Source organism: Molossus molossus, unplaced genomic scaffold, assembly GCF_014108415.1.
Source record: "Molossus molossus isolate mMolMol1 unplaced genomic scaffold, mMolMol1.p scaffold_m16_p_5, whole genome shotgun sequence".
NCBI lineage: Eukaryota > Metazoa > Chordata > Mammalia > Chiroptera > Molossidae > Molossus > Molossus molossus.
In genome coordinates this window covers 26,622,945-26,637,543 of record NW_023425388.1, presented here as the reverse complement: position 1 = coordinate 26,637,543, position 14,599 = coordinate 26,622,945, and the positions used below count along the sequence as shown (strand labels likewise).

General features: G+C 36.6%; 1 protein-coding gene across 1 annotated transcript in view; it reads right to left on the bottom strand.

Moving 5' to 3' along the window:
• The window catches only part of LEKR1 (leucine, glutamate and lysine rich 1), a 209,547-nt gene that overhangs the window by 28,209 nt on the left and 166,739 nt on the right, over positions 1-14,599 (bottom strand). The window contains exon 14 of the mRNA XM_036243655.1: positions 6,243-6,336. Within this exon, the coding sequence (XP_036099548.1) occupies positions 6,243-6,336 (94 nt within the window). The remainder of the gene's footprint in view (positions 1-6,242; positions 6,337-14,599) is intronic.

Below are 14,599 nucleotides of genomic sequence, written 5' to 3'. Positions count from 1 at the left end.
AGTAATATATATTGCTTCATGTACTATATAAGAATCTTACAATCGTTGGCTTTCGTCTCTCCCTTCCCAGTCATTGTGCCACTGCTGTCATATATTTTGTTTCTACATGTTATAAAACACATATTTGATTGTTAATATTTTTGTTTCATTAGTCAATTATATTTTAAAATATTTAAATGATAAAAAAGCACATATTCATCCACATTGTTACCATTTCTGCTATTCTACATTACTTTGTATAGATTCATATTTACATCTGGTAAAATTTTGCTTCTGACTAAAGAACTTCTTTTAATCCTTCTTATAATGTGTGTGTGCTGGTTATACATTTTCAGCTTTTTATTCTGAAAAAGTCTTTTTCACCCTCATATCTGGAAGATATTTTCACTTTGTACATAATTCTAGACCAGCAACTTGCTCCTAACCCAATATTCTTTCAGTACTTTCAATCCTGCTGTCTTTCTGCTTGCATTGTTTCTGATGAAAATCTGCTGCCATCCTTATCTTTGGTCCTCTCTCTATATGCTTTTTATTCTCTGATTGCTTTTCTTTTTTTATCCCCATCCAAGGACACTCTTACATTTATTCAGACAGAGTGGGAGGGAGGGAGAAATATTGATGTGAGAGAGATACATCGATTGGTTGTCACCCGCATGACCCCAACCGGGGCCAGGGACAAAGTGCAATTGAGTACATACCCTTGGCCAGAATCAAACCCAGGACTCCCTGGTCCACAGGCCGACACTCAAAGCACTGAGCCAAACAGGCCAGGGCATTCTCTGATTGCTTTTAAGATTTTATTTTCATCACTATTTTTGAGTAATTGGATTATATCGCTTGGAAGGTTTAAAGTTTGTTGACATTTAGAATCTATGTGTTTATTGTTTTCATTAAATTTTAATTTTTTATTTATTATTTCTCCAAAAACTTTTCTGTTCCCTCTTCTTGCTGCTGTCTTTTTGGGATTACAATTATACATATGTTAGTCTCACAACTCACTGATGCTCTTATTGTTGTTTATTTTGAGTTTCTTTTCTATTTTATTCTGTTTGGATGGTTTCTATTGATATGTCTTCCAGTTCACTAAACTTTTCTTCTGGAATGTCTAATCTGACATTAATCTCAACCACTGTATTTTCCCTCTCAGACATTGTAGTTTTCACCTCTAGAAGTTCAGTTTAGATCTTTTTTTTAATGTCTTAATATCTCTATTTAACATGGTCATTTTTTTCTCTGGTTTTCAGACATATGGAATATAGTTACCATAATTGTTTTAGTGTCCTTGTCTGCTAAATCTAACATCTGTGCTGTTCTGAGTCAATTTTTATTCATTGACTTTTTCTTATCATGAGTCCTATTCTCTTGTTTTTTGTTTGTTTTTGTTAATCCTCACCCGAAGATATTTTTCCACTGATTTTTTTTTTTTTATGAAAGTGGAAAGGAGGGAGGGAGAGAGAGAAACATCGATGTGAGAGAGACAAATTGATTGGTTGCCTCCTTTATGACCCCGACTGGGGCCAGAAATCGAACATGCAACCCAGGTACATGCCCTCAAAAGGAAATCAAACATATGACCCTTCAGTCTGCAGTCCAATGTTTTAACCACTGAGCCAAACCAGCTAGGGCAGCATGGCAATTTTTTATTGGATCCTAGACATTGTGAAATTTACCTTGTTAAATGCCAAATAATTTTTTATTCTTATAAATATTCTTGAACTCTGTTCTGGGATGCAGTTAACTTCTTGGAATCAGCTGGATATTTTTAGGTCTTCCTTTCAAAATCTTTTAGGCAGGACCAGCTCAGCAATTTCATCTAGAGCTAATTATTCCCTACTATTGATGCAAGACCCTTCTGAGAACTCTGCCCAGTTTCCTGTGAATTAGAGGTTTTCCAGACTGGCTGGCAGAATGAGCATTATTACTGGCATTGTGGAATATTTGGCACTCTTCTTTCTAATCCTTTCAGATGGGTCTCTCCTGGCTCTGAGTGGTTTCCTCACATACATGCAGTGATCATACATATACTTATGTAGATCTCCATTGTTCTTTCTCTGTACAGCTTTTTTTCTGAGAACACTATCCTGAAAATTCTAGTCACCTTGATCTCTCTGGACTCTCAACAAGGTCTCTTCAATGCAGAGAATCTGCCAAACTCCTGGATACCCACTCGCTGAATCATGACCTTAAATTTCTTTCAAGGTACTAAGTTAGGGTTATTATAGGACTCACCTTGTTTATATCCTATCTCCAAGAATTAATGCCCCCATTGCATGATGTCCAGTATCTTAAAACCATTGCTTTCTATCTTTTCTTATCTAGTTGTTTTAGGAGGAGGGTAAATCTGTTCTGTTACTCCATCTAAGCCAAATGCAGAGGTTTTGGACTTTGTATTTTGTTGTCTTTTTCCTCTCCCTCCCCTTCCTTTCCCTTTTCTCCCCCTCCCCCTCCCTCAGGTTTGTATCAGTTCTCACTTTGTGGCTATATAATCTTGCCAAATTCCTAGCTTCTCTGAGCCTTAATTTGCCCATCTGTCAATGGGAATAATAAGGGTACACTGATTACAATTATAGTTATGGAAAGAATTTAACACAAAGCCTGGATATAGTAAACACTCTAATAATGGAGACTATTTTTATTATCCAGATTAAGGTTTAAATCAGATGATCTTTGCAGGCTATTTCATATCTAACATTTTGTGATGTTATTCAGTTTTGAAAATTACACAACATAATTAAAAAATAAAAGCATGCCCTCAATATTCTTTTCAGACATGCACTTATGCATAAATGAAAATTAATATTTTGTATGTAACTTCATCCCTGTCCAATTTTATTTTACAAATTATCCTTTCCAATTCTATTAATCCTTTTTAACTTAATTAATAGCACACTAAATTACATTAGAACTTAGTATGCCATTAAGGCCATTTTAAAGAAGAATTTGAATGTGGGTTTTCTGTGTTTTTTGTTTTGTTTTTTGCCTCCCTTCAATGCTGGAATTGACTTTTTCCCAAAGTAAACGTTTCCCCCCTGCATTTTCATTATTAATCCAATTGCTCAGCCAGCCAGAAAGTAAGATTTTGTTTGTTTTAACCATTTGTATTTAAAAGATCTAGGTGCTATTTAAAATGAGGTCAATAGTGCAATTCTAAAATGTTCCTAAATGTGATATCTTAGTAATAATCTAAGACAAAACTCAGTACTTGGTTGGATTTTTTTTGTTTTATGGCACTACAAAGTGATAGTCAATGAGTGACTCACTTACTGTAAGCAGTCTGGCTATAGGAAGTATTTTAATCACAGAATTTTCACTGAATAGTGACACCATTGTGCATTTGGAACCAATTTTAAATGTTCAGCATGCACATTAATTTCCATTCTTCAAATCAAAGCAACACTTCAAATAAACAAAATCCATGACAATTAGTAAACATGCAATTATTTTAAAATGTGCCATCCTTGTTGCATAGCAACTTTTGCTTTTATTATGTGCTTTTTACATACTCTAAAATAATAAAGCAAGGCATAAATTGTTATCTACTTTTTTAAATATTAAAAGCATTAAAGTTATAAATTTTATTCAATATGTATATTTTACATTTATAAAGGGAACACGTGATTCATACACAAAGGCACAGTGACCCAAGAAAGAGATGACAATGTCATATTAACGCTTCTTCTATCTCATGAGAGGACTTTAGGGAACTTTTTATTTATAGTTTCAATAGCTAACACAGCCAAGACATAATTGTCATATCTTGGCTTTATGGTCTGGATCTTGATTTACTGCTAAGCTAAAAGATATGAATTATTAACAAGAAGTCATGTCCTCCCAACAAAATAAAATATCCATTTATATTACAGAAAATTATACCTGCCAAAATACATCTATGATGTAATTAATTTATTAGAAAGATATCATGGTCTTAGTAAGAATTTACAGAATCCTATGCAGGTTTGTTTTCATCATCAAATTAATTTAGCATGAAGCAAGAACATAATACTCTTACATGGTCAGATGCTAACACTAACTTGAGCTACTCTCTGTGTTAGCAGCTCAGGGACAGGGCACAGTGAGCCACAGTACTGGAGTGGATCATGAAAGCAGTGAGTTCTCCAGTAGACTGCATATGAGAGTCCTTCATGGGGTGTGGCTGAGGAAATGAGAAGCTTCTACACAATCAAAGACAGGAAAATTCACTCTCAGTCCAAGAGGAGCTAAGGAGTTAGAGGGAGGGGAAGGATCTGTAAATCTCTATCCATATTACTTTCATCAGTGAAATTTCTGAATCAAAGATAGGACATTTATAATAAGTCTTCATACATATGGCCAAAGTGCCCTCCAAAGGTTGCTATAATTTCCAGTCCCTTAAAGAGTGTGAAAGACTATCTCACTAGACCTTCAGCATAGTGCAGAAACCACTCTATCAATAAGATGTGTGAAAAATACTTTCTCATTGGCTTATTTTGCATTTTTTGAATTTTTAGTTAAGTTGATTATCTTTTGTATTTTTAAAACATGAATTGGTAAAAGAGGGGGAAGTGACTAAGAATAGCCAATTGAGTACACTGAGGCTAATACAAATTAGAAAGAATTAAAGAAGTGTGAGCTTTAGAGAAGGGGGAAAAAAAGACCATGCTACAAAATAAGATGAGACACTTAGAACAACTTTAGCTCATATTCTCAAATTTAAATGTTGCCCATATGAAACTGTTGCTATAGTGATCATTTCTATTACAGCCTGGATGTATGTCCCTGAGGACAAAGGAAGAAGGACTGACTTATAGCGGGCCAGTACTGGCTGAGTATGGCCAACTGTGTGAAGACTGGAAATGAAAGTGACAAATTTATAATTGACCTGAGCCAGCAACAATACCTAAAAGGTTTTAATCTGATGAGTGGGAGAGTGGAGGATTTCAGGCGGGGATGTTAGTTTGAAAGAGGCCACTGCGTGTTGCTTGAGGTTACAAGTTGTAGTCACCAAAGAAAAGAATCTAATAATAACCAAAAAGGTGTCAGGACTTCAGTCATGCAATCTGAATTTCTGTAGAGCTCTAGTTCTAGGTGCAAATTTAAGTCACAATCAGAAAATCAAGGCAGAGGTCAGTGCTAGGAATAGGTACCACTCAGGGAAGAAAAAGAGTTGGGAAGGCTTCATTGCATTGTGCAGGAGCGGGCCCAGGGATCAGTCAAGAGCATCAGAAGTTTATGACAGGGAGATGGTGGCTGTAGTCCCAGTGACTGGAGCTGTGCATGGCCTGAGAAGGCAGGGGCTAAACATTTATTTTAAATATTACATATTTGTAGTCTTTAAAATTAACAAAGTAATACATACTCATTGTTGAAACTTAAAAAAATACAGAGAAGTTCAAAGACAAAAATCAATGCAATGTTTTTTATACTCTAAGAGCAAATATTTTCTTTGTAAATAGTGAGCTAAGTACTTATTTAGTCTACACTGCCCAAAGTTCACAATGAAATACTTTCAAGTCATTTTCCATTCTCTTCCTAAAAGCAGACAAATTATTAGAATGAAATAATATTACCCTGGGTTTTAAAGATGTAGGTAAATGCAGATTCTGTCACTTTATGGGAAAAAAAGTTTTAAGTATTGAAAAATAAAAATTATGTTTTTATATAAGAACTACAGGCTATCTTTCTTTCTTTCCTTTTTTTTGGTTAATCCTCACTGGAGGATATTTTTCCATTGATTTTTTTAGATAGAGTGAAAGGGAGGGAAGGAGAGAGAGGGAGGGAAGGAGAGGGAGGGAGGGAAGGAGGGAGGGAGGGAAGGAGGGAGGGAGGGAAGGAGGGAGGGAGGGGGGGGAGAGAGAGAGAGAGAGAGAGAGAGAGAGAGAGAGAAACATCCATGCAGAGAGACACATCGATTGTTCGCCTCCTGCACGACCCTGACCATGGATCAAAGCTGCAACCCAGCTATGCGCCCTTGACTAAAAATTGAGCCCGTGACCCTTTGGTCAATGGGCCAACAGGCCAGGGCCTAAGGACTATCTTAATCTTACAGAATTTCAAATTCTGTTCTTACCTTTTTACTCCAATTCTGTTATCTAATATTTTGAAAAAGATATATATCATAACTATTTTTGATCTAGGAAATTCCAGAAGGAATCAGATATGTGCCTGGAAGCAAAGAAATCTATTTGGAATAGTCTTCTGGCAAATAAACAGAACTTTTAAAAGGCAAATAAGACACACGCTGATGAAAGTTACATTATCGTTACCTTCTCCTTCCAGTTATCATCATCTAGCAGCTTCTGTCTAAGGGTTTCCTGCAGCTGCTCAATGCTTTTCTGATGTGAAATCAGCATCAATTCCCTGAAAACCATAAATCAGACAAATGAGTCAAGTCTCACCCCTAATACTCTTACTAAGTTGCACATCTTGGCTCAGAAAATATAATTTCACAACTTAGTCTGTTTATTCTCTTTAGCTATGTGTGTGTGTGTGTGTGTATATGTGTATATATACACACACACTGCTACTAGAGATTATTTTAACTGTTAATAGCAATTTACAAACACTGCATATAAGGTAAATATTTTCTCAGGCTTAATTTTTGTGTAATAAGTAATGTTATTTTTGCAAGAAATAGTAACAACATATATGGAATCACAGATATAATAAATGCTATGCATTAGGGTTCTAAAGTTTATGACAATTCTAACACTAGACCATATTGTCTTTTTTTAGAGAAAGTAAAATATATTGCGATATGCCATAAAATCAACACATTTGTGGTTTCTGCTGGATTTATTTTTCTTTTACTAATCTCAAATACTGATAGGAACAAACCAAATTAAGTAGAGGTGTGGTATGGTATAGTACAAAACATATTAGAAAATTAAAAAGACAAAAAACATTTTAATATTTTAATCCATATAAATATATCTTAAAGCTTAGTTTGTGATACTCTGGGTGGAGGTAATGTGGGTGATTCATGAGAACCTTTCACAGGGACACTGAATCAAATCTTTGACTATCATAAGTAGTAGCGAAGCATGCTTGTTGATCAAAGCTTCTTCCCATTTCTATAATCACCATGATTCTTCTTACTGTCTATGCAGGTGATTCTTCTCCATTGCTTATTCCTCTTTCTAAGCCCTTTGTTTTCCATCACCAATCTCTTCCTTTTGGCTCTGATTCCTTGTCTCAAACTTGTGACTCTCCTTTACAACTGTTGTTGGACATCTCTACTCAATGATCCATCAATACCAAAGATTTCACACATCAGAAAACAAATTCACCATTATCTGCAATCTTGCCTTTCCTCTTGACTTTTGCAAACCTTTCTTTAACGGTTAAAATCTGCTTGAAACCTTTCAGTCATCTCTGACTCTTCAATAAGAAGTTCCATGTATTCCACTTCCTCCATGTCAAACTATTTCTTCCCTTCCTTTCCCACTATCAGCAACCTTGTTAAGCTTCTTGATTCATCTCCCAACTAGAGTATTGTAATAGACTCTCAGTCTATCTCACAGTCTCTATTGGAGTCTCACTCATAATATTATTTCAAAAATTTTTAACCCAATAAAAATAGTGCTTACATTTATAGTACAGAAAAATTTAAGGACACAAACATAAAAAGACACATTTAACTTGGTCCATCAGAAGTATAAATATCTCTTGAAGGAAAATGATTTAAAAAACAAAACTCTCCAGACTTCTCTTTCCAGAAATGTGTTGGACTAGGTACCTTGACAACTTTCTTACTGAAAATAAATAAAATTATTTTTTGTATTATAAAAAATCTTAAAATTCACAAATGAGCTGGACAAAAGTGAGAAAAATAAAGACAACAAAACTCAAGTGAAAAAATAGAAAAAGGATATCAGTGGGAAACTATTGTAATCTGAATAAGGTCTGTAGGTTAATCAATTGTATTACACAATATTAATTTCTTAGTTTATACAGAAAACTGGTTATGCCATGGTTAAGAGAGAGAGGTTAAAGGGAATCATAACCTCTCTGTACTGTCTTTGTGACTTTTCTATAAATATAAAATTATTCCAAACTAAAGGTTAAAAAAAAATATATGAAAGGAAGAACCCCAACAATAAGTAGAACACTGAAGCTTACTCTCGTTTGGAAGGTACTTTCCTAATCTGATGAACTTGAGCTTTAAAATTTACAGCCATGAAGGACACAGGAATCAGGAGACAAAAAAGAGTCTAAGAGGAAACTCACCTGATTGAAGTTTCATCTCAAAGAGCTGCTTACAGTATATGTGTGAAATTCACATTCAGTATATGTCAAATATAAATCATGTCTCCTCTCACAGTACAAAAAGGAGATTACTGGCTTTGAATTGTGATGCTAAGTAGAGGGGAGAATACAAATATCCCATAAGAATTTGCAAACACAAACCAAACCTAATGCAGATTAATATCCTGAATTCATATTACCTGAGTGGTGTCAAAAGCTTCATGTTGAGAAAATGACTTAAAGCGGTGCTAAGTTAAACTTGCCTCCAGATGCCTGGTAAAAAAAACACCAATATTTTGGGGAGAAACCTATCTTAAACTTGGGGCTCAAAGACTTCCTACTGATAGAAAATGAAAAATGGCGGCAGAATGAATGGAAGCTACACAGATGATCTCCCAGGACCAAACTGGAATTATAACAAACATAAAGACAAATCGTCAGGTAAAAGCAACAAAAAAGCAGTTTGAGAGGACCATATAACCAAAGAAATTAAATCGAACCTGATAGGTCTGTGGAGGCGCAAGAGGTGGACTGGGAGCCCACAGACAGCAGTGGTCTTAGCTATGAGCAATGCCCTCAGGGTTAAAATCCCAAGATGGCTCCACAGTGCAGAGGGCCAGGACAGAGAACTAAATTAGCTACAGCCACTCACCTTGGGCTCCGGCAGAGGGAGGGTGGGGACACTAGGGATTTGGAAGGTACTCAGAGATTTTGCTGAGTTGTGGCCATGCAGGACGGTGGCCATCTTGTTCCTTCCCAGAACTCTGGGGAAAAACAGCAGCACCTCTCTTGGAGATTCAACTCCACCCAGATGGGACAAAGAAATGCCAATCAAGGATAATTGATGACCAGTACCTGCCTCACCCTCAGAAAATCCTCTTACTCTGAACACCTGAAAAAGTTTTTCATTCAACTGAGCACCCAAGGCTCTTCAAGTAACTGAGACTAATAACCTACAGGCAAAAAACTATAGGATAATGAAACCATTCCTCGGCTTTCGAATCTACCCAGGAAAGTAACACTTGACAGTGGTGTTTATATGGGTCCTCCCATGCTCATCCAAACCCAGTAGAAGGAGCCACAAACAACAGAACACCAACACCCACAGGGAAAATTTGGCAGGCTCCAAAACCCAATGAGAGAGCCAAAATGGTGAAACAAAGGAACAAATCCTAAACGAAAGAACAAGAGACCTCTACCAAAGATGAGATAAATGAAATGCAGTTAAGCAAGTTATCAGAGGTAGAGTTCAGAACCATGATCTTGAGGAAGCTCAACAGCATGAGTATGAACATCAATACCATGAGAAAGATATAGAAACATTCAAAATTAACCAATTAGAAATGAAAAACCACCATGAAAAAGTGAAGAATGACATAGTAGAAATAAAGAACACATTGAAAGGACTAACCAGCAGAGTAGAGGAAGCTGAAGACCAGATCAGTGAATTAGATGACAAGGTAGAAAAAAATCAACCAATCAGAAAACCAAAAGGAAAAAACAATTAAAAAATAGGAAGACTGTTTAAGAGAACTGTGGAACAACTAGAAACATAACAACATTCACATCATAGGAGTCCCCCAAAAAGAAGAAAATGAGCAAGGGTTAGAGAATATATTTAAAGAAATAGTGACAGAAAATTTCCCTAATTTGGTGAAAGAAGAAGGCATTCAAGTTCAAAAAGCACAGAGAGCCCCAAGTAAGAAGAACCCAATTAGGCCCACACCAAGACACATAGTAATCAAAATGCCAAAAATTAAAGACAAAGAGAGAATCCTAAAGGCAGCAAGAGATAAGCAACAGGTTACCTACAAAGGAAACTCCATAAAGCTCTCAGCTGACTTCTCAACAGAAACACTACAGGCCAAAAGGGAATTACATGAAGTAATCAAGATCATGAAAAACAAGGATCTGAATCAAAGACTACTCTATCCAGCAAGGCTATTATTCGAAATAGAAGGTCAAATAAAGAGCTTCCCAGACCAAAAAAAAAAAAAAAAAAGGCTAAGGGAATACATTAGCACCAAACCAGCACTGCAAGAAATGTTAAAAGGACTGCTGTAATTAGCAGGAGAAATACTAAACAAAAATGGCAATAAATAAGTGCATATCAATAATAACCTTAAATTTAAATGGACTGAATGCTCCTATAAAAAGACACAGAGTAGCCAATTGGATAAGAAAGCATAACTCGCCCTGGCCAGTTTGGCTCAGTGGTTAAAGCATCGGCCTGCGGTCCGGAGAGACACGGGTTCGGTTCCCACTAAGGGCACGTACTTCGGTTGCTGTTTGTCCCCGGCCCTGGTTGGTCATGCGGGTGGCAGCCACTCGATGTGTCCCTTCACGTCGATGTTTCTCTCTCTCTCTCTCTGCCTTCCTCTCTCTCACTCTATCTGTACAAAAAATGGAAAAATATCCTTGGGTGAGGATAAAAAAAAAAAAAGAAAGAAAGAAAGCATAACTCACATATGTGTTGTTTACAAGAGACCCACCTCACAAACAAAAGACTCACATAGGTTGAAAGTGAAGGGATGGAAAAAAATCTTCCAAGCAAACGAAAAGAGAAAAAAACTGGGGTAGCAATACTCATATCTGATAAAAGAGATTTCAAAATGAAGGCCATAAGTAGAGACTACATAATATTGAAAGGATCTATCCAACAAGAAGATATAACCTTGGTAAACATATATGCACCCAATATAGGAGCACCAACATATATTACAAATCTTCTGGAGGACTTCAAAGGAGAAATCGATAGCAATACAATCATAGCAGGGGCCTTCAACATACCGCTGACATCACTGGATAGATCCTCTAGACAAAAAATTAGCAAGGAAACAGAGACTCTAAATGAAGCACTAGACCAAATGGATTTAATAGATATCTACAGATAATTACACCCCAAAACTACAGAATTCACATTCTTCTCAAGTGCACATGGGACATTCTCAAAGATAGACCACATGTTGGGACACAAACTAAGTCTCTACAAGTTCACAAAGACTGAAATCATATCAAGCATCTTCTCAGATCACAATGGCATAACACTAGAAATCAATTGCAAGAAGAACATACAAAGACATATGAACAAATGGAAGCTAAACAGCATATTATTAAACAATGAATGGGTCACAGAGGAGATCAAGGAAGAAATCAAAACTTCCTGGAAACCAATGAAAAGGAAGACACAACAACACAAAATCTATGGGATGCAGCAAAAACAGTTCTGAGAGGGAAGTTCATAGCACTACAGGCCTACCTCAAAAAACATGAAAAATCTCTAATAGATTAACCTCACAACTTAAAGAACTAGAGAGCAAACAAAAAGAAAACCCCAGAGCAAGTAGAAGGAAGGAAATAGAAAGATCAGAGCAAAAATAAATGACATAGAGACCAAAAAAACAATTCAAAGGATCAATGAAACAAAGAGCTGGTTTTTGGAAAAGATAAACAAGATTGATGGACCATTAGCTAGACTCACCAAGAAACAAAGAGAGAGAACCCAAATACACAAAATCAGAAATGAAAGAGGAGAGGTAACAACTGACACCACAGAAATACAAAACATTGTTAACAACTACTATGAACAATTATATGGCAACAAATTCGACAATCTAAGCTAAATGGACACATTTCTAGAAACACATAGTCTCCCAAAACTCGATCAGGAAGAGACAGAAAACTAGAACAGACCAATAACAACAGAAGAAATTGAAGATGTAATCATGACTCTCCCAGCAAATGAAAGCCCAGGCCTGGATGGCTTCACGGGGGAGTTTTACCAAACATTCAAAGAAGAACTAATACCCATTCTCCTCAAACTATTTCAAAAAATTGAAGAAGAAGGAAGACTTCCAAACTTGTTTTACGAAGCCAGCATAATTCTAATTCCAAAACCAGAAAAAGACACAACAAAGAAAGAAAACTACAGGCCAACATCCCTGATGAACATAGATGCCAAAATCCTGAACAAAATACTAGCAAATCGGATCCAGCAATACACCAAAAAAATTATCCACCATGACCTAGTGGGATTCATCCCAGGGATGCAAGGCTGGTACAATATTCACAAATCAATAAACGTGATACGCCACATAAACAAAATGAAGAATAAAAACCACATGATCATATCAATAGATGCCGAAAAAGCCTTCGACAAAATCCAGCATACATATCTGATAAAAACGCTCAGCAGTGTAGGAATAGAGGGATCATATCTAGACATAATAAGGGCCATATATGAAAGACCTACAGCCAACATCATACTCAATGGGCAAAAAGTAAGAGCATTTCCCTTAAGAGCAGGAACAAGGCAAGGTTGCCCACTTTCGCCACTCTTATTTAACATAGTACTGGAAGTCTTATCCACAGCAATCAGACAGGAAGAAAAAATAAAAGGGATCCAAATTGGAAAGGAGGAAGTGAAATTGTCATTATTTGCAGATGACATGATACTATATGTAGAAAACCCCAAAGACTCCATCAAAAGTTTACTAGACTTAATAAATGAATTTGGCAAAGTAGCAGTATACAAAATTAACGTCAAGAAATCGATGGCATTCCTATACACCAATAATGAACTCACAGAAAGAGAAACGAAGAAAACAATCCCATTTACCATTGCGGCAAAAAAATTAAGATACCTAGGAATAAACTTAACCAAAGAAATAAAGGACCTATTTGCAGAAAACTACAGGTAATTGAAAAAAGAAATAGAGGAAGCTATAAAAAAGTAGAAGCACATACCCTGTTCATGGATTGGGAGAATTAACATCATTAAAATTTCCATATTACCCAAAGCAATCTATAGATTCAACGCAATCCCCATCAAAATACCAATGGCATACTTCACAGAATTAGAACAAGTACTTCAAAAGTTAATATGGAACAAAAAAAGACCGCGAATAGCCACAGCAATCTTGAAAAGGAAGAACAAAGTTGGAGGGATCACATTACCAGATTTCAGGTTATACTACAAAGCTACTGCAATCAAAACAGCTTGCTACTGGCACAAGAACAGGCATATAGATCAGTGGGACAGAACAGAGAACCCAGAAATGGACCCAAAGCAATATGCTCAATTAATATTTGACAAAGGTGGCAAGAGCATACAGTGGAGTAAGGACAGCCTCTTTAATAAATGGTGCTTGAAAAATTGGACAGCTACTTGCAGAAAAGTGAAACTAGACCATCAACTTACATCCTACACAAGAATAAACTCAAAATGGATAAAAGACTTAAATGTGACTGGTGAATCCATAAAAATCCTAGAAGAAACTGTAGGCAACAAAATTTCAGACATCATACGCAACAGAATTTTCACTGACACATCACCTAAGGCAACAGAAACAAAGGAAAAATGAACACATGGGACTTTATTAAACGCAAAAGCTTCTGCACAGAGAAAGATACAATCATCAAAATGGAAAGGATACCCACTGTATGGGAGAGCATAATTGCCAATGATATATCAGATAAGGGGTTAATTTCCAATACATATTGAGTGCTCATACAACTCCACAAAAGGAAGATAAAGAACCCAATAAAAAAAGGGGAGAGGAGCTGAATAGTCACCTCTCCAAACAGGACATACAAATGGCCAAGAGACATATGAAGAAATGCTCATCATCACTAATCATCAGAGAGATGCAAATTAAAACAACAATGAGATATCACCTCACACCTGTAGGAATGGCCGCCATCAACAAATCATCAAACAACAAGTGTTGGCGAGGGTGTGGAGAAAAGGGGACTCTAGTACACTACTAGTGGGGGTGCAGACTGGTGCAGCCACTATGGAAAACAATATGGTGTTACCTCAAAAAATTTAAAATTGCACTGCCATTTGACCCAGTGATCCCACTTCTAGGAATATACCCTATGAAGCCTGAAACACCAATCAGAAAGAATATATGTACCCCCATGTTCATAGCAGCACTATTTACAATAGCTAAGATCTGGAAACAGCCCAAGTGTCCATCAGTAGACGAATGGATAAAAAAGCAGTGGTACATATACACAATGGAGTATTTTGCAGCTGTAAGAAAGATCTCTTATCATTTGAGAAGACATGGGGGGACCTGGAGAGTATTATACTAAACGAAACAAGCCAAGCAGAGAAAGACAAATATCACATGATCTCACTTATTTGTGGAATATAATGAACATAACAGTCTGAGGAACAGGGTAGACACAGAGACATGGAAGTAGGGTACAGACTGACAATCCTCAGAAGAGGGCGTGGGGAGGAGGGAAGAGATAAACCACAGAACTTATATGCATGTACGCATAACCGATGGACATGGATAACAAAGCTGGGGACGGGGTGGGGAGGATGGGGAGGAGGAAGTCAATGGGGAAAAAGGAGAAACATCTG